At 35.8% G+C, this 27,796-nt stretch overlaps 1 protein-coding gene across 1 annotated transcript in view; it reads right to left on the bottom strand.

Annotated features, from left to right (window-relative positions):
- Positions 1-3,107: 3,107 nt before the first annotated feature.
- The window catches only part of kctd16b (potassium channel tetramerization domain containing 16b), an 89,026-nt gene continuing 64,337 nt past the window's right edge, over positions 3,108-27,796 (bottom strand). The window contains exon 2 of the mRNA XM_051093348.1: positions 3,108-6,446. Coding sequence (XP_050949305.1) covers positions 5,986-6,446 — 461 coding nt within the window. The 3' untranslated portion in view covers positions 3,108-5,985. The remainder of the gene's footprint in view (positions 6,447-27,796) is intronic.

Below are 27,796 nucleotides of genomic sequence, written 5' to 3'. Positions count from 1 at the left end.
AAACCATTCACCAGTCTCTTCTTCATTTTTCACTGCAAATGCTTTGATTCTAATGCTGTTTTATAACTTTTCAGAATATATTTATTCCAAGCTGTAAATCATTCAGTCAATATCTCAATACCACATGGCAAAACAATTTGTTTCTATAGAACTTTATTTCATGTACTTGTACATTTTTAAATCCTCTATGCTTGTATCTAAAGACATCTCAGATGATGCTCTCTTTTATACATAACAATATACAGTACATTTGTGGCAAACATTAGCAGACACAACCCACACTTTGTGCTTTACCTTTTTTTTCCCTGTATTTTTGGTATGTTTTAATATCATCACGAACAGACAAACATTTGCAATATTTCATACACTGGCATGCGCACAATGATCTGAACCTTTTTGAAGTCAAAACAACACCAAACAACATCCTTTTTGTGGTGTGTTCTGCAACTTTATAAATTAGCATTTTAATGCATTCATGTATTGGTTTTATTCTCACACATACGGTTTTGTCAGTCTTATGCAGTTGACTTTTTTTCTTTTTCTTCTTTTTTTTTTTCGTGGGTTAAAAAGAAAACATAAAAAGGGCTCAAACAATAGGGGGTGTAGCTGTTGATACGCCAGGCAACACTTTAAACAGGCCTGCCTGGCGGGAGAGCAGACCACGAGTATGTGAACATCTGAAAGGAGCAGAAACAGACGCAATGTCTCACAAAATATGTGCCAAGCACTTCTTCTTGCTGGCCTGCTTCAAAAGGTTGCTCAGAATCATAAGATTTTCTTTCTTTTCGAGTTCAGCAACCCACTTTCAGGCTTCATTTTGACTTGAAATAACAATATACTAGTATGGTTATAAATAAAACCAATGAGCTGAAAGCCAACAGAGCCTGCGTTTTAATGCACATTTTTCATTGCTCAGAATAACATACACATCTATAACATTCAAAATCCTAAACATCTCTTTCATTCCTCCGTGTGCTTGTGAAAATACAGAGCAAACTTCAAAACACACTATTATGATTCATTAAATAAGAGCTTTTACATACAGTACACCATTCTTCAATGGGTACAACATCCCAATCTCACATGAAAAAGTAACTATTGTATGAGGTGACGACTTTATATGAATTTGTATGATGTTAGACATACAGTTTTTGTAAGCATGAAGGCCCACCTCTATTCCCAACAATTTGCCAAAATGTTAAATAGTTATGAATTGCCTTGAGTTTGGGTTGGTTGGGTTGGTGTTTGAATTTGAAGAGTATTTACAGTGTAGTTTCAATGCATATTCTCATTAACTTTTACAATATTAAAGAAAAATGTGAAAAACTAAATTATAAACAAGTGCTGTATGTTTCTGCTTGTTGCAGTGCCAAAAATTCACTTTCTAAAATTTTTTAAAGGAATGTTTATCTTTATGAAGATATATTTTTCAGACATATATTAAAATGCATGTTTTTCATGTATGTCTAAGGTCTATATTAGAATATTATGAAATATGACAAAGGGATCCACCACATTTTGAACATTTGTGGCATTCTGATCCTGGCTGTGTTGAAGCATATCATTCTAGTCAGTTTATCAGTGTAAATATTTATTTACTTATCTCAAATTATTTCTAGGTGTGAAACTGAACATGTGCATGTAAATAAACGTCAAACACAATAGCATAACACTGATCGCAAGGTACAGCTTGCTGCAGACTTAAATAAAGAGAAAGATGATGAGTTTGTCCTTTAAAATAGAAAGGGGGGAATCAGACTATCCCATCCAATCTGACAAAGACAAGATCGTTTAAAAAAAACTGTTTTCTGACAGTAACAACGAATATTGCAGAATATTGCAAAATGAGCTGAAGGGAAACTGCTGAGAGCTATACCTCTGAGAGATGTGAGATGAAACCTGTGTCGTGGCCATGGAATTTCAAATGAACAATAGATGCTGCATCTTATAGTCTAACTGAGGCCTGTTTCACACCGCATACACAAGTGTGTAGGCAAAGCAGCAGCAGGAGAGCATGCTGTGCTTTTACATCCACAGCAGTTCTGGAGTGTAACAGAGCTGCAACTCTATACAGAATGTAAAGTGATTTCTGGGTTGCTAAATTGAACATTTCCTCTAATGATGGCAACAAACTATACAATTGTTATTGAGAGTGTGCAAAAGCCTGAAATAAACATAACTTGTTGATACTTTGACGTTTTGATTTACAGTGTAAACTGCACACACCCATACTGAAAACACACATTTTTGAGCAGTTACATTTATTTTTGAAAATGTATGTTTCTAATAAATAACTACAGCTGAAGTCAAAAGTTTACATACACCATGCAGAATCTGCAAAATGTTTATTATTTGATCAAAATAAGATGGATCATACAAAATGCTAAAGTTATTTTTTTTTTATTTAGTACTCACCTGAATAAGATATTTCACATAAAAGAGGTTTACATATAGTCCACGAGAAAATTTAATTTTACCCCATTCAAAAGTTTACATGATTTTTTTTTTTTTTTCATGAGTCCCTTGTTTGTCCTGAACAGTTAAACTCTTTGCTGTTCTTCAGAAAATTCTTTCAGGTCCCACAAATTCTTTGTTTTTCAGCATTTTTGTATATTTGAACCCTTTCCAACAACAATTGTATGATTTTGAAATCCATCTTTTCACGCTGAGGACACCTGGGAGACTTATATACAACTATTACAGAAGGTTCAAACACTCATTAATGCTTCAGAAGGAAAAACGATGCATTAAGAGCCAAACTTTTAGAATCTGAAGATCAGGGTAAATTTATCTTATTTTTGTCTTCTGGGGAACATGTAAGTGTCTTCTGTAGCTTCTGAAGGGCAGTACTAATCAAAAAAAAAAAAAAAAAAAAGGATATTTAGGCAAAATAATAAAAATGTACACTTCCTCATTCCATTCAAAAGTTTACACCCCTGGCTCTTAATGCGTCGTTTTTCCTTTTGAAGCATCAGTGAGTGTTCAAATACACAGAAATGCTGAAAAACCAAAGAATTTGTGGGACCTGAAGGATTTTTCTGAAGAACAGCGAAGAGTTTAACTGTTCAGGACAAACAAGGGACTCACGAACAACTGTCACTAAAAAAAATCAGGTAACAACACAGTATTAAGAATCACATGTATGTAAACTTTTGAACAGGGTCATTTTTATAAATTCAACCATTATTTCATCTCTTTAGATTTGTAGCAATGTCTTTGAATGGGGTGTGAAAGAGGCCTAGCTTTTAGTAACAAGTAATTTGTCTGTCCACAATGAAAGTGCAAATGCTACACGCAGCACAATGTTCAACAGTCAATTAAAACATATCTGATGTTTAACATATACCACTGCCAGTGTGAATGCGTCTTTGAATGGAACCCAAACATAAGCAAAACATTTCATTGGATTTCCACTGAGTTATAATCATAATGCTATTAATTCCATTACTGACTTTTAAATCTAATCAAATGATAATGTATCAATCTCTTTGTCTGGCTTTTACCTCCAAAGCCCTTGCTATATATCTCCAAAATAGTGTTGACATAGATGTAGGCCTATATAAAATAAAGAAAAATGTCTGCTTATAGAAGCTAGAGTATGAATGTGTGGTGCCTGCACAGCACAGCATGAATGGCACCTGAATCTCCAGGTACTTCCTGGTACAAAGCAGTGGTGAGTTTGTGCTTTAGGTGAGTTGTGCTCATGTGTGACATACGCTACCTGGTAACAGCTTAACATTAAATTCCACAACTGGGTCTTTTCCCATTCTGTTACTTTAGCTTCATCTGGTACTTTTTTCATATAATTCATTTATATAATTTATATGGATTCCAAACACTTTTATTATAATTAGCTGTCATCGTGGTTGAAGAGTAAATCTCTTACAGATTATAAGTGCAATTCATATAAAAGACATTTTAATGTTATTTACAAGTGATTTGTAATTTTATTATTTTACAATATGGACAGTATTTGGAAAAAAGTAGGAAATATGTGCAATAAAATAATGACTATAATGTATCCTTTTAGGCATACAGTTAATAAATAATCTATTCTATTATAGATGATATTCTCTCTGCCCTTTCATTTTTAGCTTTCTGTTTAGTAGGCTTCATGATAAGAGAATGAGAGGCTGGAGGCTACGTTCTGATGAGCACTCAATGAATTTTAATTTATATTCCAATTCAAAGGGCTACTTTGAGAAAAGACAGTTTGCAAGACCATGTCCGTCATTTATTTACCCCTCAAACTGTTCCTGTCCTTTGGCCTTTTCCTAACTTTCTAAATCAAATTCATCATAAGCATGCATCTGGAGACTTTGCATCTGTAGTGAAATGAGAGACAACATCTTCTATTTATGGTAATACATTTGGGCTATTTTCGTAGACATGAAAATAAATGTGATGTTTTAATGAAATATATATTCTAGTTAAGTAGTAGATGTCTCAGAACACAGAATACAATACAAACCAAAAGGTCTGGATCTTATATATTATATCTGTGATACATAAACATACAGTACGTGCCTTTCTTTGAACATCTAGTCACATTTGTGTACTTAAATTGTCTTACATTAAAAACATTTCTTAAGGTAAACTCAGTTTAAGGCTGTTCATCATAAACAGTTGAGGTATAAAATATAAGAAATTCGTGAAAAAACAACAGCGTAAAATGATAGATGAAGAGGCTGATCATTTTTTTCTCTCTTCCACAATTATAAATGATCATTTAATTGTTTGAAAATACATATGTTGCATTATTATTATTATTATTATTATTATTATTATTATTATTATGTTTTTATTTAAATATTATTGTAAGCTATTACTCCATAGTCCTTACACCAAGGTCTGTCTAGCATAGATTTAAAATAAATTCAATAGCAGCAACTTACGATGTTTTTACTGGTTTTCCAAAATCCTTGCAAAATGTTAAATTAAGCAAAACACATCTAAGCTTTATTGGTGTGTTTCAAAAATGATGTTTGTTAAGGATGGTATTTATTATTAAGCATTACGTACACCAATATGTTTCCACTGAAATATTATCAGCTATGTATATGTCTCATTAAATTTAATAGTCCTTACGGATACAACCAGAAGTTTTCCATTTCTCAGAATCACTCAATAAACAGCGTAATGTGTTCTGCAAAAACATTGCACAACCTTAAACTATGTTCGCGTTGATCAGTGTGTGATTGTTTCCAGGATATAACCCTAATCTTTTCCTGTTATTGTCATGATTGTTCCAAACATTCCATATTTAACCTTTGACCTCAAGTGTAAGCAATCATCCACTCCCGTTTGGAATATCATGTTAAAATCAGTATGTTGCAGGCAGCAGTTTTAAAGCCTTTATGTGATGCTATTGAGTTTCCACCCACAACCTATTTATGCCATGACTACGGTATATGCAGAGGGGTCTTTGATAGTAGCTTAGCTGAGGTATGAAAATGGAACATGGAGAATCCGAAAAAAGGGAAAACACGTTTGGCTCCATGATCTTCTGTGCTTCTCAGATTGTTGAAATGGAAACCCACTCTCACATCCGCCAAGGCAGTGGCTATTCTTAGAAAGGGCACAGTTGGGACCACATGCATTATTTATGAGGTGGATACACATTCATCTTTCAACCTCTGGGCCACCTCAACTCAATCGCTGTGGCACTAACATACCGAGGTCAAAAAATCAGTTGTAACAAACACACGATTACACATAAAGTGTAGCTCAGCAACGGACCGAAACCAAAGAGACAAGTAGTAGTGCGTCTCACTCGTGTCTCTCTGGAACTCTACAAAAATGTACGTGTTTACAAGTAAACAATTAGCGTTCGAGCAGATGAAGTGGTCGCTCGGGTTATCGACCAACATTGACAACAAGTCAGAGGCAGTAGTAGTGTGGTGTGTATTAGCAATAGTAGTTGTAGCTGTAGTTAGTAGTGAACACGTAGTTTGCGCTTTTAGGTTTGAAGGTTACCGCCATCCCTCAAAGACGGTATTTGCGCAGGAGGTCGGCCTGCCACATGTACTTGCGTTCGGGAAAGTGCTCGGGAATCTTGATCTTGCGGAAGTCCTGGATGCACTTCTCCAGCTCCTCTTCGGCAGTCAACTTTTCTTTCGCCGGCCGCTTCTTACAGGTGCTGGTGTCCCGGGAACTTGCGGTGAGCGTCCGGAGAAGGTCGCTCTTGCGACGCTGCTCGGACTGCTGCTGCTGCAGGAGATGCTGAACGGGGCCTTTCTTGGGAGGCCTGTCCAACGTTTGCACGTGCGTCTGTCGGCTGACCGGGCCGCGGATGACGGTACCTTGCGGGGAGCTGGCCTCAGAATGGCTCTCTGAGCTGGAGGTGGAGAGTTCGTTGAAGGAGGTTCCACTCTCACCTTCGCCTTCACCCTTGTGACCTTTGCAGCAGCAGTCGCATGGAGGAGATGACCAGCGAGACGGGCCACCTGGAAAAGAGAGGAGAGGAGTTCACACAAGGCCTAAAGTTATTGATCCTCAGGGTGACATGGACTATGTTTATGGAATACTAGTGTACTTCTAATTTAACCCCTCCGGACCCAGGTCGTGAGCATGGGAAATGGACATGCTAACAAGGACACTAAAGACCATAGCCTCTTGCGTCAAATGCTGCTGCACCTCTTGAGATCAGGGGAGTGAGGTTTACCCTAGTGTTGGGTCATACGCTCAATTTTCATATCGTCCTATCGTCAGCCTGTGAGAATGCAGATACACAATATTATCATGGTAATTTATTTATTTATTTATTTAGTTTCACTGCCGGAAAGTGAACCAACACCAGCATAAGGCTGAAAGCAACCTAATGTTTTCAATTTAATTTGTGTTTAACATGATATCAATTTAATAGAAACATTGTAAGATACCAATGCTTACATTTCCTTAGTTATTCAAAAAGCAGCTACTGAAAACAAGCAAAGTACATTAACATGATCAATCATCACTGACTAGCCTAGCCTATTCTAGCGCAAGTTTATGCACTTTAATAAACACTCCCAGTACCAGAAGTAAATAGCCTACAATACAGTTAAATCACTGTATGATAAATAAATCTCTTACCCCTTATTTACACTATACACGTCTGTGCGAAGGGGTTAGCATTCACAGGCCATGGCCCCCCAAACGAGTTACTGTGCCACCCTTTTCCATCCTCTCTTTTCCATGCTGAACATGATCGATTTTGTAAGTGAAAGTGAAACCGAAAAAACAGCACATATAAGAAAGCGATTGCACGCTTTTGTGAGCGTCAGCAACTGCACGCAATCACAGTTTGCATGCTTCCCACCCAAAACTCCCCCTCAGCGTGCGCTCAACATGATCAGCTCTACGATGCGGCCACTGGAGCTGATCGTGGCCACTCTGGTCAATTCCTGCGTTTATACCAGCCACCTCGCAGCAAGTTTCTGAAGCGTCCCAGAAGTGGCTCTCAGAACTGCATCGCTGAAGTTAGGCGCCTAGTCTATCGACACAACCCTAGTTTACCCGCACAGCACTTACCAGTTGTCCTACAATACACTCACCCCTCTAAACCTCACTCCCATCTGGGTCACAGCAGCAATGTAACCCCACCAGTCCAAACTGCCCCATTCAAACCCGGATAATCAGCATGGGAGGTGGGCATGCTAATCAGGATTCTAAAGACCACAGCCTTTAACCTTAATCGCTTATACACCTCTTGAGATCGGGGAGTGAGGTTTACCTGCATAACATCCCCCTACACCTCACGATACCAATATAACCCCACCAGTTTGAACCACCCCACTCTGAGCAGGACTCAAACTCGGTCGTCAGTATAGTAGGTGGGCACACTAACACAGATGCTAAAGATCATAGCTTGTAGCATTATTCGCTACCGTGCATCTTGGGCACTATTTTAACTATCTAACCGAATGGTCTGAAGTGCATGGCGCAGGTGCACTCAGGACATGTCCGAAACCACTTTTGCTAATTTAACGATGGAAAAAAACACAAAAAATGGGCAGCACACATGGTCCAAAGGGGTTGTACCTATTCTCTTAATGAGTCATGGGTGTGTTTTAGGTGTAATGTGCAATAAACCAATTAGTCTCATCTCCCATTCCCTTTAAAAGCCAGTTGTGCAGTTCTACATTGTAATCCCTTAATTTTTTATACTTAGCATGTATTACTAAAGAACCCTTTAAATCAATTAAAATAAAAATTAATAAATACTGCGCCATTGACTTGAGATCAGGTTTTAGTTGGTGGAAATGTTTTCAGTTGCCTCAAAATAGCAATGCGCCAACAATGCGCCTGAACACACCTCATTTTTAGACCAGCACACCCATGGGCAAACAGATGTGCATTTGTAATTTAAACAAAGTGGCGCTGGACATGAAAATGATAACTGCGTCTGGCTGAATCTAGCAAAAAACACTTGCGTTGCACCTGGTGTCGCATTGCGCCAAGTGTATGATAGCGCCCTAAACCTCACTCCCATCTGGGTCAATAGTGTTAGAGGCCATTTATACTGAGTGCAAATAGGGGAAGTTTTTTTGCATCTCAGAGTACAGTAATATATTATAAAATACTACATATTATTAACACAGTTTTCATTATATGGTTATATTTAATAAAAATACAAATGGATGTTGCCTTATTGAGACTTTACTTCTCCCTATCACTAGAGCCCACCCCTGCATCTACCCCTAACCATATGGAACCTGATAATCAATAAAAGTGTCCTCAAAGGTCCTGGAAGGGAGAAACGGTTTTGAACGTGGTAAAAATATGAGCTGCATGCTTGAGAACAAACCATCATTTTCAATTAGACAGCATTTACATTACATGGTTGAAGTGACCCAATTCCATTTTTTTTCCTCCCGTGTGGCACAGATTGGATATGACCCACAAACATGTAAACAGGAAAAAGCCTAAAATATTCTCAGATCAGTGCATCTACTTTGGGTTGTTTTGCAAAGTGTATAGTATAAATGAAGATATTGGATATGGATCACTTCGAAAAGAAGATGTAACAAATCACAATTGGGTATCAAGATCTGCAGTGTAAATGCACCTTGTAATGCACACTAGAGGCAGTAAAACTCAGACAGCGTTTATTACAAAGTGTGATTTACAGGGCCACAGTTTTGATTAAGAAAGCCTATTTTTTACACTTTTTTTTGCACATTATGTTATGACTTCAAAACAATTTTAACATGCCTTGAGATTTGAAAACTGATACTTTTGAATGTTTGCGTCACATAAACAGCTTCATATGTATGGGTTTTCTAACGCAGTAGATTTTCTCGGTTGCACTTGTGAGGTGAAGCACTCCAGTACGAATCCTGTGAAACTACGGTTCAACAAGACAGTTGAAATCTGCGTATAACAAAGTTAAAATAGCACGGTTGCATCAGCGGGTGCATTTTTATATCACTTTTGCATTTGTTAACACTATCGGGTAGGTTTGGGGTTGGATTTGATGTGGGGGGGTATGTTATTTTCCAACACAACAGAGCATTAGCCTTTTAGCGACACTCCTCAAACATTTCAATTTTGCACCGCTGCAATATGTACCTGATGCAACATAATAAAAATGCAGCAAAACATGCCTGTACCAACATAATAAAACATGGCCATGGCTACGTATTGAAAGCGCATTTTATCACCACTCATTGGACACTTCACTTTGAAACTGCTGTGAAACATGCAATAAGGTATGTAATACCGGCGTTGCAGAAATGTCACCTCGAACACGTATTTCCAAAGAACCTGGGTTGCCATATTGTTGTCTCATAACCTCATTATGGGTGCAAATAAAATTCAGTTATTCTGGAAATAGTGTTACAGTGTTCCTGAAAACCCATGTGTTCAAAGCAGTGATCATCTTAGCACCAGTATAATAGGGCTTACTCCACAAAAACATACTATATGCTTTTATGCTAACCACAAAGCACCACAATCGTGGGTGTGAGACAGACAACACTGACTGTTATTCACCTAACAGAGTGAAGCCAATTACACAGGCTGTGTTTTCTAAGGCCTGTCACTGATGAACTATGTCTGTTATTCTCCACCACACTGATCCACGCTATTTCACAACACTGATCCATGTCAGATTTTTAATTATGCAACCTCAATCCATTTGCATTTAATTATGCAAATGAAAGTCGGGGTGTCAAAAATGATTCACAGCGAGAGTGGCGGCACTTGATCAAACCCATTAGCCGCCTATATGAATGTTTATGCACAAATTCAGGGCCACATAGTTATAATTAAATATAATATAAAAGGTAATTGCACAGTTGTGCCCACATTTAGCAATCTAGATGTGGTGAGCACAGACCTTCACTGTCAAATTATCACCTTTCAATATGAAACACAATAGTGTGGCACAAAAGTATCCTAGAATCTGGACTCAGTGGATAAATGTCAGTGAATAAATATAGCCTATATAATATGGATGTACAGTACATCACCTACCTAAGTTCTACCAAAGAAATAAACACACTATATATACTTCAATCCCTTTTATTTTAATGGAACCTATTTATGTTATTAACAGTTCAACATCTGTTGCACCTTCAACTGTAACTTTCATCACAGAATCACAACATATTAGCCATAAATATATTTTGATAAATATATATCTGTTATTCATAGCCTATTAAGAATTAACAAGGTTCACAAGATGCACAATCATGCTGCAAGTGCCAGAAAGATGTTTATTTGCTGCAGTGAAACTATTTGGTGGTGCTATTGATCCCACACCAGCAATAGAGACCTTGTATTGCCAACACTGCAATAAAACAGTTGTGCTGTGTTGCAAAACACACATCAAACCTCTAGGGATCCAACCCAAGCATATGCGATATGATTTTAAAATTAAAACACTGAATCCCTTTTGCATTAACAACCGTTGGAGACAATATGGCAATAAATATCCATAGTGCTTAAGACACGACCCATCTTTAATGGGACAACAAGAGGCCCAAAAGAAATGACAGGAAGTTGTGCTTCTCATTATGTGGCAGAGTCTGCTCTGGAATTAATTTGTGTCACTCAGTATAAAAAGGGACCTTTGATCGATGAGTCGAGGCCTCATAATTGGTGTTTTGAAAAATGGCCCCTGACTTGGCAAAACAGCTAAATCAGCTGGTGGCCAATTTTCTTGTCCAAATGGAATTAACAGGATGCGGCAAAGTAGTGCTGACAAATGCCATGCATTTAAAAATGCCTCTCTGAATAATGTAGTCATTCATGGGTAAATATTGCTTAAGTTCATTAATGTGTGTGTGTGTATATATATATACACACACATTAATGAACTTATTCAAAAGGGACCTTTGACCTTTGACCTTTGATATATATATATATATATATATTCTTTTTGTGTACTGTACTTCAGTGGGATATTAGGGCATTAGGGATGGACGATACCATAATTCTTAAGTTCTATACCATACAGATACTTTTGGAAGCAATTTTAGCAATACCGATGCTGTCAAATCACATGTACATGACACATAATGGCAATTAAAAACAAATGCATTGCAAAAGTGAATATAAGCACAATTAAATTAAAATCTGTATACCTATAATTGTAAAAAACTATATTGTATTGAATAAAATAAACTAAAATACCATGAATCATATATCATTGCATCTTGTTGTATATTTTTCAACAGGTGAAAAGTAGCACCACACCAAACCTACATTTTTTTTTTATTAATATACAGGTGAGGTCAAACGTTTACATACACCTTGCAGAATCTGCAAAATGTTAATAATTTTACCGAAATAAGAGGGATCATATAAAATGCATGTTATTTTTATTTAGTACTGACCTGAATAAGATATTTCACATAAAAAACATTTACATATAATCCACAAGTGAAACTAATAGCAAAAATGATGCGGTTCAAAAGTTTACATACACTGGATTATTAATACTTGATGCACAATTGTTTTTGTTGTTGTTGCTGTTGTTGTTGTTTTTGTTTTGTTTTTGTTTTGCTTATTGATAGTTGTTCATGAGTACCTTGTTTGTCCTGAACTTTTTGAATTTGAAGATTAGGGTAAATTGAACTTATTTTGTCTTCTGGGAAACATGTATTCATTGCTGGAAAGGGTTCAAATACACAAAAATGCTGAGAAAAAAGAAAGAAAAAGCAAGCAGTTTAACTGTTCTGGACAAACAAGGGACTCATGAACAACTATCACTGAGAAAAAAAAAAAACACACACACACACACATCTGTGGATCATTCAGGTAACAGCACAATATTAAGAATCAAGTTTATGTAACCATTTGAACAGAGTCATTTTTATAAATTCAACAATTATTTTCTCTTGTGGACTATATGTATGCATCTTTTATGTGAAATATCTTATTCAGGTCAGTGCTAAATAAAAAAAAAAACATGCATTTTGTATGATTCCTCTTATTTTGGTCAAATAATTAACATTTTACATGCATTCAACTGCAATTTTAATATTGATATTTTTTAAAGATATCAATACCTAATAAGTAGCTTGTAAGTATTGCTATATCATTATTGCAGTATGTGCCCGTGCCTACTCTGCATCACCAAGGTTAGAATTTTCTATCATATATATCCACCTTTAAGTTGTTGCAAAGCAAAAGAGTGTTCTTTATTCCACTGAACACAAAAGAAGAAAGGCTTACGAATTCATGGAATATAGTCATATGGACCACTTTTTCGCTTTGAACTGGTTCTCTATGTAAAGTTATTTGAAGGTTCTTCAAAACTTCTTCTTCTGTGTTCCATGGAAGAAAGTAAGTCATGTGTCTTTGGAACATGGAGATGAGTAAATGATTATTTTCAATTTTGGGTGATTTATTCCTTGGGTTTACGGTTATGCTTTCCTAGTAGTGATCTTGCTTTTTTTTTCCGTCCCAGAAGTGAATAACCAGGAATGTTAATAAAGAGAATGTTTGATAGCTGGAATTGTTTAAAAAGCTCTTAAGTGATATTTTTTTTTTTTCTGGAGAGCTCTTCTGTCACTGAAGATTGTGCATTTATACTCTAATGCTTGCTTCAGAGCCCATGCTGTGCACAGGAGATATCCACAGCTAAATAAAGCTATGTCTGGGCAATTAAAAAAATATATAGTAATTAAAAAAAAGATCTTATTCAAATTATAATACAATATGAGTGTATATATTTTGTTCTGATGTGTGTTTATTCTGTTCAAAAGTTTCACCCCTGGCTCTTAATGCATCGTTTTTTCCCTCTGAAGAATCAGTGAGTGTTGAGTCCCTCAGTTGTCCTCAGTATGAAAAGATGGATCTCAAAATCATACAGTCATTGTTGGAAAAGTTTAAAATGCACAAAAAAATGCTAAAACAACAACAACAAAAAAAAAAGAATATGTTGTACCTGAAGGATTTTTCTGAAGAACATCAGTTTAACTGTTCAGGACCAACAAGGGACTCATGAACAACTATCATTGAGAAATAAAAAAGAAAAAAAAGGTCATTTTTATAAATTCAACTATTATTTTCTCCTGTGGACTATATGCACGTCTTTTATGTGAAATATCCTATTCAGGTCAGTGCTAAATAAAAAATAACATTCATTTTGTATGATCCCTCTTATTTTGGTCAAATAATTAACATTTTACAGATTCAACTGCAATTTTAATATTGATATTTTTAAAAGATATCGATACCAAATTGGTAGCTTGTAAGTATTGCTATATCATTATTGCAATATCGATGTGCACGTCCCTACTCTGCATCACCAAGGTTAGAATTTGCTATCATATATATCCACTTTAAAGTTGTTGCAAAGCAAAAGAGTGTTCTTTATTCCACTGAGCACAAAAGAAGAAAGGCTTAAGAATTCATGGAATATAATCATATGGACTACTTTTTTTTAAAACAAACAGTCGCTTTGAACTGGTTTTCTATGTAAAAGAGTTATTTGAAGGTTCTTCAAAACTTCTTTTGTGTTCCACTGAAGAAAGTAAGTCTTGCAGCTTTGGAACATGGAGATGAGTAAATGATTATTTTCAATTTTGGGTGATCTATTCCTTAAAGAAAACTGGGGACTGCATCATCTATGTGGGTTTACTGTTATGCTTTCCTAGTAGTGATCTTGCTTTTTTTTCCATCCCAGAACTGAATAACCAGGAATGTTAATAAAGAGAATGTTTGATAGCAGGACTTGTTTAAAAAGCTCTTAAGTGATAATTACATTTTTCTGGAGAGCTCTTCTGTCACTGAAGATTGTGCAGTCTTAAAACAGACTGAATGACTGTGTTAAGTTTTGTTGACATAGCTTTGAAGCTCTATTAGTTTACATATGAAATAATAATAAGTGTCATTATTTTACAAAAATATTAGAACACACACACACACTAACTAACTAACTAAAAAACAATATGAATGTCCTGAATAGTCCTCCTTTCTATCCAAATAAAGCACATGCTATTAGCACAAGTTCTTTTGAGGCTGCAGTGATGAGTGACACTACAAAAAAGTCCAAATAAACCAGATAATTCATGCTTCAATCTAAACCCAAGTGTGTCCACAAGCCATTGACTGCTGAGCCTCAACATTTCTACAACAGCTGACAGGGGCAGCACCCCGTCACAGCTTCCCACCCTCCGTGTGCCGACTGTCAAGCCCTGATCAATCTGCTGTTCTAACACACACCGGCCCGATCTGTCCACCTGGCCGGCCGGCCATCCATCTTCACTCGCACTCTGGCCATATCAATACATCAGACAGCTGGTGGAGGTGTCTGAGCTATCGGACCCGATTGATTCTTGTCATATACCTTGGCAACATGCTGAAAATGGCAAGGGAAGATAAACGTCGGCACTGCCATGGAAGCAAATAATCCCTCTCATTGTCATTTATTCAGTTTGCCACTGTCACGTCACTGATGCACTATTTTTTAACGAGTTAGGACACTGTACCTCACGTCAGAGTTCCTGGCAGGAGTAACAATCTCTGAATCTCAGGCCTTAGAAGAAACTATTAGCAATAAATTTGTTAAGGTGCCAATAGACTCACATAGCCAGACTTATGACTTGCAGCAAAAAGTCTGGACCACACTGCAGCTTATTCTGGCCTGTTAGACAGGAAGAGACAGCTAAGTCAATGCCACCCTTCAGCTCAAATGCACAAATAAATTAAGCTCATTATAGATTGTGCCTAATTTATTTACTTCTTTTTTATTTAGCAGATGCTTTTATCCGAAGCGACTTACAAATGAGCAGTACAACAAGCAATAGAAAGTTTTTAAACGGGTGCTATTATGCTTTTTCACTTTTTGTCAGTGTGTGGTGTGTATCTTTGGGCATAAAAAAGACCTACAAAGTTACAATTCTCAAAATCCACTCCAAAGGGAGATATTTATCTTTTCAAACACTACAACAAACGGCTTCTTTGGACTACAACATTTGTTTTTCGCATGCAATGATGTCACAGCGCTGGCCCATTAGAATATCATCAAATTAAATCCCGCCTACGGAAATTCACCCTCCATGCATCCTAGGTGTATATGACTTCCTTATTTCAGATGAATGCAATCAGAGTTATATTAAAATTTATCCTGGCACTCCCAAGCTTTAGAACAGCATAGACGGGTGTTTCTCTTCATCAGTCCAAAACAAGTCCAATAAAGTGCATCCATCCATAATAAAAAGTGCCTCACATGGCTCCGGGGGGTTAATAAATGCCTCCTGTAGTGAACTGATGCATTGTTGTAAGAAAAATATCCATATTTAAAACGTAAGAATCACTTTAGCTTGCGCTAACAGTTGTACACAGAACTTGCTTCTTTGACAAGGGGCGTGGCAGTACTGAAACACTGTCTAAGCTGTTCGCCAATCACAATGCAGTGGGAGAGCTAACCAATCACAACACATTTCGTTTTTTGGAAGGCGGGCCTTTAATAAACACGGAACTAATCAAGCCATTTGTGCCAGGCTGGGAGAAATGTATTGTAATAATGTAAATTATGTTAAAAATAATGCGTTTTTCGAACTATCAAGCATGAAAGCATGTTCTAGTACACCGCCAAAACAAAATCAAGACTTTGTAAAAGAGCATAATAGGACCCCTTTAAACATTGTTCAAACTAGTACAAGCTAGAACAGGGAGGGATAGAAGAATTTTTTTTTTTTTTTTTTCCAGCACAATGCAGTTTTCAGCTGTTTTTTTGAAAAATGAAAACATTTGGATGAAAACACTTTTGTATAGGGAACAATTCTCACTATTAACTAGCAGCTTATTAGCATTGTCTATTAAAGCACATATGTGACCCTGGACCACAAAACCAGTCATAAGGGTCAATTTTAGGAAATTAAGATATATACATCATCTAAAAGCTTTATTGAGACAAAAGTCATAATTAATGGTTTGTTAATAGTGAAAATTGGACCTTAAAATAAAGTGTGACCAAACATTTACAAATACAGTACATTACAACATTTATTTCACTTAGTTTTCTTAAAACCAAGACTGCTTTAGGACATTATATTCTTAACTTGCATTTTATGCACATTAGATCTGTATTAACCATCCTCTTGTGTAATTAAATGCTTTATTTAATAAGTATTTCAGATGTTCTGTTTATGAGTCACCACAAAAAAAAGCCTCTGTTGCATTTTGCTGTCTGAGAGACATTCATGAAAAATGGTTTGAGATCAGACATCAGCCATTTCTTTTAAGTCCAACTCAGCTTCCACTGAAGCGATGGAATGTGTGTGCACGTGTGTGTGTGTGTGTGTGTGTGTGTGTGTGTGTGTGCCCGCATGCTTGTCCATGTGTCTTTTATTCCTAGTGAGCATCAAGACATTCTCCATGCACAGTTTAAGCAAGACTGCCTCAACTGCTGAGCAATATGCCAGCTGTCAGCCAGGCATGCTGTGTTCTCTGTAGTGATGGAGTTGTCTTAATTAGGCCCATCTATTTCTGGCCATGAAAGCGATGACATATTTTTTCATTTAAACTTTGCTTAATAGTTTTATGCTTTTGAATTATTGCTCATGTCTCCCTGATTGTGTTCTAGAGATGAAAGGAAGTCATACAGGTTTGGAACAACATGAAGACGAATAAATGATAACAGCACTTTCATTTTTTGGCGAGTGAACTATCACTTCAATACATGTTCCTTCTGTTATTGTGCACAAAACATCAGAAAAAAATTTGACATACTTTTCTGTCAAAGTGCATTAGCTTACTCCATTTTCATTTCGACTGCCATCACCATGCATCTTATTTTCCACTTTTTAATAAAACACCTGGCTTCATTCTGCTATTGAATGCCCACTTTTTAAGATATACTCAGTTCTGATGGATAAAACTGTCTAACCTCAATATTCAATGTTAAGTTTCATTCAGAAATATGGACATTTCATGTTGACTCTAAAAAAAAAATGACAGCATTTCCCATTAACTCTGTTAAAAGGGCATAATGTGATACTAACACAGAATGAGAGATTTCAGAATAGTAATTTCCTAAGTTTGCATCATGAATATCATCCATTTTTTATTTAATAAGAATGTCAAAAATAATTCATATTACTGCAACCACATCAGGTCCTCTGATTGAATATCAAACCATCACAATCAGCGTTTGGATAAGAGTGTAATCTTCAAGGATCAGCTCTTATGTTTACATCTACTGAAAGCTGACAAAACTGAATCCTGACATTTGCATAGGATTTTCCAAAGATCAAAAGGAATTATTTTCATTATAAAATGTAAAAAAAGAAAATATTTCTGAGACAAAATTCAGTGGGATCCTATTGAAACTCTCCTTGGGACGTAACATACTTTACTGAAGGTTAAAGAAATTTGTGTCACACCTCATTTTAAAGGAGAAGTCCACTTCCAGAAAAACAACTGACAAATAATTTACTCACCCCCTTGTCATCCAAGATGTTCATGTCTTTCTGTCTTCAGTCGTAAAGAAATTATGTTTTTTGAGAAAAGCATTTCAGGATTTTTCTTCATATAATGGACTTCAATTGTGCCCTTGATTTTGAACTTCCACAATGCAGTTTAAATGCAGCTTCAAAGGGCTCTAAACGATCCCAGCTGAGGAAGAAGGGTCTTATCTAGCGAAACGATCGCCAACTGAAGTCCATTATATGAAGAAAAATGCTGAAATGTTTTCCTCAAAAAAAATAATTTCTTTACAACCGAAGACAGAAAGACAAGAACATCTTGGATGACAAGGGGGTGAGTAAATTATTTGTAAACTGTTGTTCTGGAAGTGGTCCAATTCTCACTATTAACTAACTATTACCTATGACTTTTGCCTTTATAAACAACTAATTACTGCTTATTAATAGTTAGTTATTAGTTACTAATAGTTTAGGTATTTGATAGGATTAAGGGATCTAAAATATGGTCATGCAGAATAAGACATCAATATGTGCTTCTGCAGTGGAAAGACTGGTTTTGTTACAGCCATAATGTATCCTATTAAATTAAGTGAAATTATTAATAAAATATAAAAATTTGAAATGAAAGATGATGCATGAATTTAATACGGTTAGGGAAAATGGACTTTAAATGGGGAACAAAAAGACCTGGAAACAGTGGCGTAGCAAGTCAGCACTGGGCCCATATGCAAAAAAATTTGTACAGGCCCCCCAATCATTATGGGCTCCAACTCGGTTAACTTGTTGATGTTTCTTAAGTACATAACACTACGTGAGTATTCACAAGCTGTTTTATTTACAATATAAATGCTTGGAAATACTATTTAACGTTTTCAACTCCATTCATTATGTGTGGCACACAAGTCTCAGACTATAAATTCTGTCAATTTTATGATCAAATACAAATAATAAATGTGTTTTTACGCTCTTTTATTTGTAATGAGATAGCTATATTCGTCCCAGATCAAGCAACATGTAAATCAATGATCTCTTCCTCTTTAATATTTGCAGCACGAAATAAATATTTGATATGCAACATTTGCTAAATATTTGAATGCATGTTAAAAAAATAAAATAAAAACAATGTCTCATGAAATCGATCACAGTTGGAAAAAAAAAAAAAAAGAAAAAAAAAACATCAATAAAACATCTTGAGAATAGTAGCAACATAACATTTAGCCTACCTCAGAAAAGCCAACAAGCCTATACCTTTGCCAACATTGTTTTATTTTTCTCATAAATAAGCCAGTTAACAGAGTTGAAGCCTACGTTTTTTATTGCTGTTTTTCATGCTAAATATGAAATATTTTTGGGGGGCACAGAGTAAGTAACATTTTCGCATTAATTTTCCGCAATATAAAATTATTTTATTACATGAATTATTTCGTTTTAAAGTAGTATGAGTGAGTTTCGGATCATTTTTGTGAAGCGTTCATTGTCAACAGATGGCAGAAAGCACTTGTTTGTCTTCTAATTTTTTACAAAAATATATTATCGTGAGTGCACAATAACCTTTTAAAGTTCCGAATGATGTATCACTCTTAGTTAAAAGTTAACTTGTATTAACTTTTAAAGAAACAAAACGAAATCTAGCCACTTTTAAAAACCAAAACTGAACTATTTTAATGGCTGCAACAGCAGCTGTGTATTAAACACAGGCTCTGTTCTGGTAAGTTGTCGGACAAGGGCAGGGCTCGGGTTTGAGCGTCCCGGGCCAGGGCTGGGTCTGTGCAGGGCTCTATCGTTTCAATTAAAAGATCCCCCTCGGCTCGCCGGGCCCCCAATCTGCCCAAGCCCATATGCACTTGCATACCCTGTATAGCCATACGCTACGCCTCTGCCTGGAAATCAATTTGAATACATTTTAGTATGTAGTAACTTTAGTCATATAAAACATAATTTTGGAAAACCACTAGCCACAGTGGCTGGTGAGCGAAAAAGTTCATGTCAAGCCCTGTTTGTAACGAACAGCTTAATAAACAGCCAATATGCAACTAAAAGTGAGAATTGTTCCCTTACGACGGCGTTTTAGATCTCTAAAATTACACGTTTAAAGTCGTAATACTTTGAGAATAAGGTCGAAATAATGAGAATGAAGTCAAAATGTTTCAAGAATAAAGTCAAAATTTCAAGGATAAAGTCAAATTGTAAAATGTAATAGAGTCAAAACAGCTCAGGTTTCAAATTCTGTCATTATCACGAAACACAAATGATAAATGTGTTCTCTTTATTTCAAGTTTATAGAACAATATAAAATTGAAGGAACATTAGAGGGAATGTAAAAAAGAAAACTGTACAGCCTAATTTAATTAAACAAATGTCTCATAATTGAAAAGATGACTGATTCACATGCCTCTTAAACTAAAATGAATAGAGCAATCTGTCACTCCACATTAAAGAGTGTGAAAAATACATTATTGTAATAGACAAATTGTTTGTACTTCAGTACAACAATGTCTTTGGAATATCTCCCGGTGCTCCCAATCCAGGCCATTTGCATGCACAATAGGCTAGAAAATACTCTCAAAATATGATAGCTTTCATTTCGTAACTGTTGCGATTTAATTTTCGTAATTTTGACTTTATTCTCAAAATATTATTCTCGAAACACTTTAGCTTTATTCTTGAAACATTTTGACTTTATTCTTGACACTTTGACTTCATTTTCGAAATATTTTGACTTTATTCCTCTAATATTTTAACTTTATTCTTTTAATTTATTATTTATTCTATTAATTATTCTCTAAGACTTTATTCTTAAAATATTACAAATTTGTAATTTGAGATTTTTTTTTTTTTAAGGTGGCACTAAAACGAAATTGTATTCCCTATTTTTATTTTTTTTTTCTTCTTCTTTATTTTTTGCCTTAAAGGGGTCATCAAAAGCTCATTTTCCACAAGTTGATGTGATTCTTTAGGGTCTTAATAAAAAGTCTATAATATACTTTGGTTAAAAAGTCTTAATGGTAGTGTAAAACAAGACCTTTTTTACCCTGCCAAAATCAGCTCTGCAAAAATCATCCCATTCTGGTCGAGGCTGCTTTAAATGCAAATGGCTCTGCTCGCCCGCCCCTCTCTACTCTGTGTGGAGGGATGAGCATGTTTACTTTAGCCGCATTTAGCCGCATTTAGCCGCGTTTAGCCGCTAAACTTGCTAACTAGCACATTATTAGGAAAGGCGATCGCAAAGATTCATAAAAAACCCTTATACTCACTTCTGCTGTAAGTGAAGCTGGATCACAAATGATTCGCACAAACATAGACGGATATATGTAGATTGGGAGGCGCATTCCCTTCACAAACCAACATAATCCACTGCATCTTCAGCAGCTCAAATGTCGGGAGTAAATGACGACCCCTACGTTCATTATTACATCCAGCAACACAACACCAATTTTTAACAAATGCTCCTTAATAGACTCCATGTTTGTTTGTCAGTGTATCAAACCAGATTGCTTTGTCTACTAGTTTTTGAAGTTGTTTTTTCTGCCAAGGTCTCTGTGCTTCTAGCAGTGTTCACACCTGCCGTAGCGCTTACGAAGAACAAATATATCGGCAGGGCTTATTTATCTAACTGACCGCTGAAAGGAAGTGTTGATGCTGCATTTACTGCCGCACCTGCAGATCGAGATCGCCGATAAACTATGTGACAGCACGGGAAACTAGAGCAGCACCAAGATCTCCCTCTCATTGGACGATCAGAGTCACAAAACCAGGAAAAAGACACGCTTGCTTGCTTAATAGCTGAAGCAAAGTCAGAGGCTGATGGAGGCTGAGAAAGGGGTGATAGGTACTGGATCAATACCGTGCATCGAGAATAAATCTTCTTGTCATGGTTTCAGCCTCACCCCGCAACCAAACCTAGATGCCTATCTTTAGGGTCTATGTGCTAAAGTGTTTGTGTGTAGTGAGCAGATGCACTTAAATTTATCTCTTGATAAAGGCTGGAAAATAGAGTTGAGTCATATTGTTGCCATGAGACATCCAGCTCTTTGTTTCAATTTGACATTTTCTTTATTATAAAATGAAATAAAATAAATAAAACATTATTAACAGCTAAAGAAGAGATCTCTTAACAATTAACAAGTAACATTTTTTTTTTTTATTAGTTAACTATAATAACCCTGATCCTCATAAATTCACCTTTTGAGTTAAATAGAAGAAAAGAAAAAGAAAATCACACAAATTCTCACATTAGGGTGAGTAAATGATGACTTTTCTATCACTACTATCACTTTAATCACTTTAAATCATGGTTTACTAAACCTGCAAGAGATTTTCATGTTGTCGTTATCATTTTAAACGAGTCTGACACCAGTTTGCCTTATTTGTATGTATGTGAGATGGCCTGGGTTACAAGCAAGCTCCAGAAATTGGAGAAAGCCTATATTAGCTGCAAAGGGAAAATCAATTGAAAATTAATTTAGAAAAGCTATTATTTCCAGATACTATCACTACACACTCCAAAGACTTGTCTGCTTAGCCGTGGGTGTATAACATCCAGTAAAGCTCTGCTGTAGACTGACATGATTTAGCTAATAGGGCTGGACTATATGATATCTTCTCACTGTCTTTAAAATAAAATAAAATAAAATAAAATAAATCACTTTTTTAAAAGCTTTTTAAACTAATACTTGTTATTAACTTGATTAAAATGTATTTAATAAATACATAAAAATAGACAATTATAAAACAGCTTAATTTCTACATAAATTGATATTAATAAAACACATTGGTAACACTTATAGTAAAGCGAACAATTCTCACTATTAACTAGTTGCTTATTAGCATGCCTATTCATAACACATTGCCTATTCATTAGTACTTATAAAGCACATATAGTGCATTACCATAATCTACACCCCTAAACTTAATAACTAACTACTAATGAGCAGCAAATTAGTAGTTTATTGAGGCAAAAGCTATTGTTAATAGCGAGAATTGGACCTTAAAGGAACACTCCACTTTTTTTGAAAATAGGCTCATTTTCCAACTCCCCTAGAGTTAAACAGTGGAGTTTTACCATTTTCGAATCCATTCAGCCAATCTCCAAGTCATTTAATCTGATTAGATCGTCAGAATCTCGCTCAAAAATGACCGAAGAGTTTCGATATTTTTCCTATTTAAAACTTGATTCTTCTGTAGTTACATTGTGTACAAAGACGGACGAAAAAGTAAAAGTTGCGATTTTCTAGGTCGTTATGGCTACGAACTATACTCTTATTCCGGCGTAATAATCAAGGAACTTTGCTGCCGTACCATGGGTGCAGCAGGTGCAATGATATTACGCGTCAACTCTGTCAGCTGCAACTCTGCATCACTTTCAGGCGCTGCATAATATCATTGCGCCTGCTGCACCCATGGTACGGCAGCAAGGTTCCTTGATTATTACGCCGAAATGAGAGTATAGTTCTAGCCATATCAGCCTAGAAAATCACAACTTTTCATTAAAAGTGCTACCGCCAGACCCGGAGATTGACTGAATGGATTCGAAAATGGTAAAACTCAACTGTTTAACTCCAGGAGAGTTGGACAATGAGCCTATTTTCAAAAAAAGTGGAGTGTTCCTTTAAAATAAAGGAACACATTCTAAGTTAAAACTAGGTAAACACATGGAAATAAAGATTAAAAATAGTTATTAATTAAACAGGCATGTGTTGGTCCGGTGGTGTAATTTATGCTTTTGACACAGTTCTGGGTGCAGAACCCAACTTTTAATAAACCAAGCTGAACTGTCACTGCATATTAGTGGATGTATGTCAGAAACAGGGCATGTGTCTTAATTGGAACAGAGAGCAAGCCATGGAGCGAAGAGAAGTGTGTGTCTAAAGAGAAGGGCGCAGCACCCATGACAACAGTGCTGCTTGGAAAGCCTAACAGGGCCTGCCACTGACTATAGGGAAGTACAATGCTCAGGGGCATCACTAGGCCCTTTTCAGGGGGCTTCAGCATCCCTAAATGTCTACACAGCCCCCTGAAATTTTGTGATTAGTTCTGTAATCTATACACAAATTTGTGCTTGCCTAAGTCTCTTATAAAACTGATTTTGGCTCCATAAAGCAAATTTAACATACATTAAGCTCAGTCGCTGTGGCAACTTATGCTGAGAAACTAACCTAGTTTGGGTCAGACTAACTGTCAGGCTAAGCTAAATTCCTCTAACACTGACCAATAGCAATACATTAATATTACTACTGACTCACTCACATACAATTATTTAGTACACAGAAAGTATACAGAAAACAACTTAAACAAAAAAATAAAAAAGTAAATAAAAATATAGGCTACAACCAACTGTATTTAATGTTTTGTGCCCAAGATTTAATGACATTATTTTAAGACACAGTATGAAAACATTTTAACATGGTTACTACTGGCGCATTCAGTTGATCAGCAGTTTCTAGCCATGCAGCTGTTCTCTCTGGTTTTATAACAGCTGTATCTTTGATGGTTATTAGCAGAACATTACAGCATTACAAGCTAAAATTTAAAGCATTAACATCACTAAATTATAAGTTAAAATCGCTAAAAATGGCAGATTTACAGTTACTGCAATCATAAAAAGACACTTATGCAGGTTTAAAATTCTATGTGAGGCACATTTAATGTCCAACAACAAATATTTAATCAAAATGTATATTTTACTCCGGATTATTGCATTACTATTCAATTGCGTTCCCTCTGTTTAGCGTGCACTGGTTCACTCGTGTAAGCCTCGCCCACTCCAGCCAACAAAATGGACATATGTGACCCTGCACCACAAAACCAGTCCGTTTTTTAAAACTGAGATTTATACATCCATTGATGTATGGTTTGTAAGAATATGACAATATTTGGCCGAGATACAACTATTTGAAAATCTGAAATCTGAGGGTGCAAAAAAAAATTTAATATTGAGAAAATTGCCTTTAAAGTTGTCCAAATCAAGTTCTTAGCAATGCATATTATTACTAATCCAAAATTATGTTTTGATATATTTACTGTAGGAAATTTACAAAGTATCTTCATGGAACGTGATCTTTACTTAATATCCTAATGATTTTTGGCATAAAATTAAAATTGACCATTTTGACCCATGCAATGTATTTTTTGGCTATAAATATAACCAAGTTACTTAAGACTGCTTTTGTGGTCCAGGGTCACATATTTGCGTAACTTTCTGGCATTTACAGATGAAAAGTATACCTGTCAGTTACGCACTTAAGAAAATGTTTAAAATGCATTAAACAACACACATATATATTTGCTGTTTGCCATGGGGGATCGATTTGATCCATGATCGACATTAAGGGCTGCTTAAGAATAAGAGTGCATATCTTGACTCTCTGGACTTGGATCAAATTAGTGATATCGCTTAAACTTTAATTGTCATTTATGGAACTGTTTTAGCCCTGATTGTTAGATTATTTCAACTTTGGACTGTAATCCCTGCTTTTCTTAATTAAATGATTTGAAATAAAATCAATATTCAGAAGCTGACTTTAGCTGACTGCAAATGTTTAAATCATACACTCACTGAAATCCTAGAATTGCCTCAATGCTTAAAGGAATACTCCACTTTTTTGAAAATAGGCTCATAGGCTCATCTTCTCCCCTAGAGTTAAACAGTTGAGTTTTACCGTTTTCGAATCCATCCATGATCTCTGGGTCTGGCGGTAGCACTTTTAGCATAGCTTAGCATAGACCATTGAATCCAATTAGACTGATAACATCTCGCTCAAAAATGACCATATATAATGACGATATTTTTCGCAATGATATTACGCAGCACCTGAAAGTGACCAGCACTAAGTTTGTGTAGATGCAGAGTTGCAGCCAACAGAGTTGACGGCTGCGTAATATCATTGCGCCTCATGCACCCATGGTACTGCAGCAAGGTTCCTTGATTTTTACGCTGAAATGAGAGTATAGTTCCTAGACATACTGACCTAGAAAATCAGAACTTTTCATTTTCCGTCTGTCTTTGTACACAATGTAACTACAAAAGAGTCAAAAATATCAGAACTCTGGTCATTTTTGAGCGAGATGCTAACGGTCTAATCAAATTCAATGATCTATCCTGAGCTATGCTAAAAGTGCTACCGCCAGACTCGGAGATCGGCTGAATGGATTCGAAAACGGTAAAACTCAACTGTTTAACTCTAGGGGGAGTTGGAAAATGAGCCTATTTTCAAAAAGTGGAGTGTTCCTTTAATGTAATAAACTTTAAATGTGTTTTAGAACAAGTATGATTGATAAATTTCTACAAAAGTGTTGGATAAAACTGGAGCATACAGAAAACAGAATGGAGTGACAAACAAACTAGTAATATTTTTTTCTTTTCTAACTCAAAGGTGATGAAAACACAGCTGTTTCTATTGTTCCTACGTTCTTTGTTTTGTACAAGTAGAGTTCCTAAACTGCTTTCTGAATACTGAAAAGAGAAAACTGTCTGGCAAATAATGGACAAGGACAGATTTCTATGTGGCGCTGTCAGTCGTGGAGCTTCAGTGAAAATGACACCAGCAGTTTCTCACTAGCGTTTCTTGCCAAAAAACTGGCCTTGGATTTCAAAAGGAAGTATGAACGATGGGGGAATCAATGGCGTGATTCTCTCGGGACTCATTAATTGTGGCATGTACAACACAAAAATTCAGGAAAGGGTTTAAAGAGGATGATGCAAGAATCAGTGAAGGTCTTAAAATATGCAAGTGGGATATTAAATTTATCTTTAACTGAGGAATACGCTCGTCTGCAGCCGTGCACATAAACTGTCCTATTGAAGCAAAAATGTATCTTGAGCTTGAAAGTATTTCACAGGGAATGTGTCCGTATGTTTGCATCATGTCCGGTCGTTTAATACTTTAAAAGGAAGAGAATTTACACTAATACTGGTTTGGGAAAGATAACTTGCACCATTTACAAAAATGCAATTACGTTTTGTCCACTAAAGCACATGAGGTGTTTCTCTCTGACCATATTTTCTCATGCCTGCAAGGCTTTATGACTTTGTTTTTGTAGACTAAAGACATTTCTCAGTCCCATTTTCAACCAAATGGCCTTATGGGAGGTTAATTCCAACAGAATAGCAGATTTTTATGTTGTTTCCTGTCTCAAAAGACTCTGTGCGTTTTATCATTGGCTCTATTAATATAATGAGTATTCAATTAAAGTTCCCAGAGGTCGAGTCTCTAAATTTTCTTCCCAGCAGAGGTCCAAATGTGATTTCTTTAGGGGTAATAAAATAAAAAAATAAAAAATGTCTGACCCTCCTAAAATAGGTTTGAGAAGGTTAACAACATCAGTGTGGCTATTTTGTCCAGTATGGGATCTGTGGAGTAGACAAACAATTAATAAACTGTAAAATTAAGCAACTTTAGACATTAACAGACAATATTTTGACTGTTGTCAGTTAATAGATCACAGAGCAGAAGTAAAAGCTTCATTCATTTTGTCCACAGAGAAACAACCTTTGTTGTTTTCAAATACTTTCTGAGATCACTGTTGTTGTTTTTTTTAAAGAAATTAATATGTAATTTATGTATTAAATTGATTTAAAAGGACAGTGAGGACATTGTAATGTTACAAAAAAATTCTACTTCTAATAAATACCATTATTTAAACTTTCTGTTCATCAAAGACCAAAAAAAAGACGGTTTTCACACTTCATTAAGCAGCACGTCCATTTTCAACTGTGATAATAAAACATGTTTCTTAAGTACCAAATCAGCATGTTAGAATGATTTCCTAAGAATAATGTCACACTGAAGAGTAATTCCTGCTAAAATGAAGCTTTGCAAAGCAGAAAAAATAAAACATTTCACAATATTGCTGTTTTGACTGTATTTTTGAATGTCAATGTCATCGTAATGACCCCAACCTTTTGAACAGTAGCGTATATTGTGATTCATGAC

The sequence above is a fragment of the Labeo rohita genome, chromosome 21, assembly GCF_022985175.1.
Source record: "Labeo rohita strain BAU-BD-2019 chromosome 21, IGBB_LRoh.1.0, whole genome shotgun sequence".
NCBI classification, from domain to species: domain Eukaryota; kingdom Metazoa; phylum Chordata; class Actinopteri; order Cypriniformes; family Cyprinidae; genus Labeo; species Labeo rohita.
This window is presented reverse-complemented; position numbering and strand designations above follow the sequence as displayed.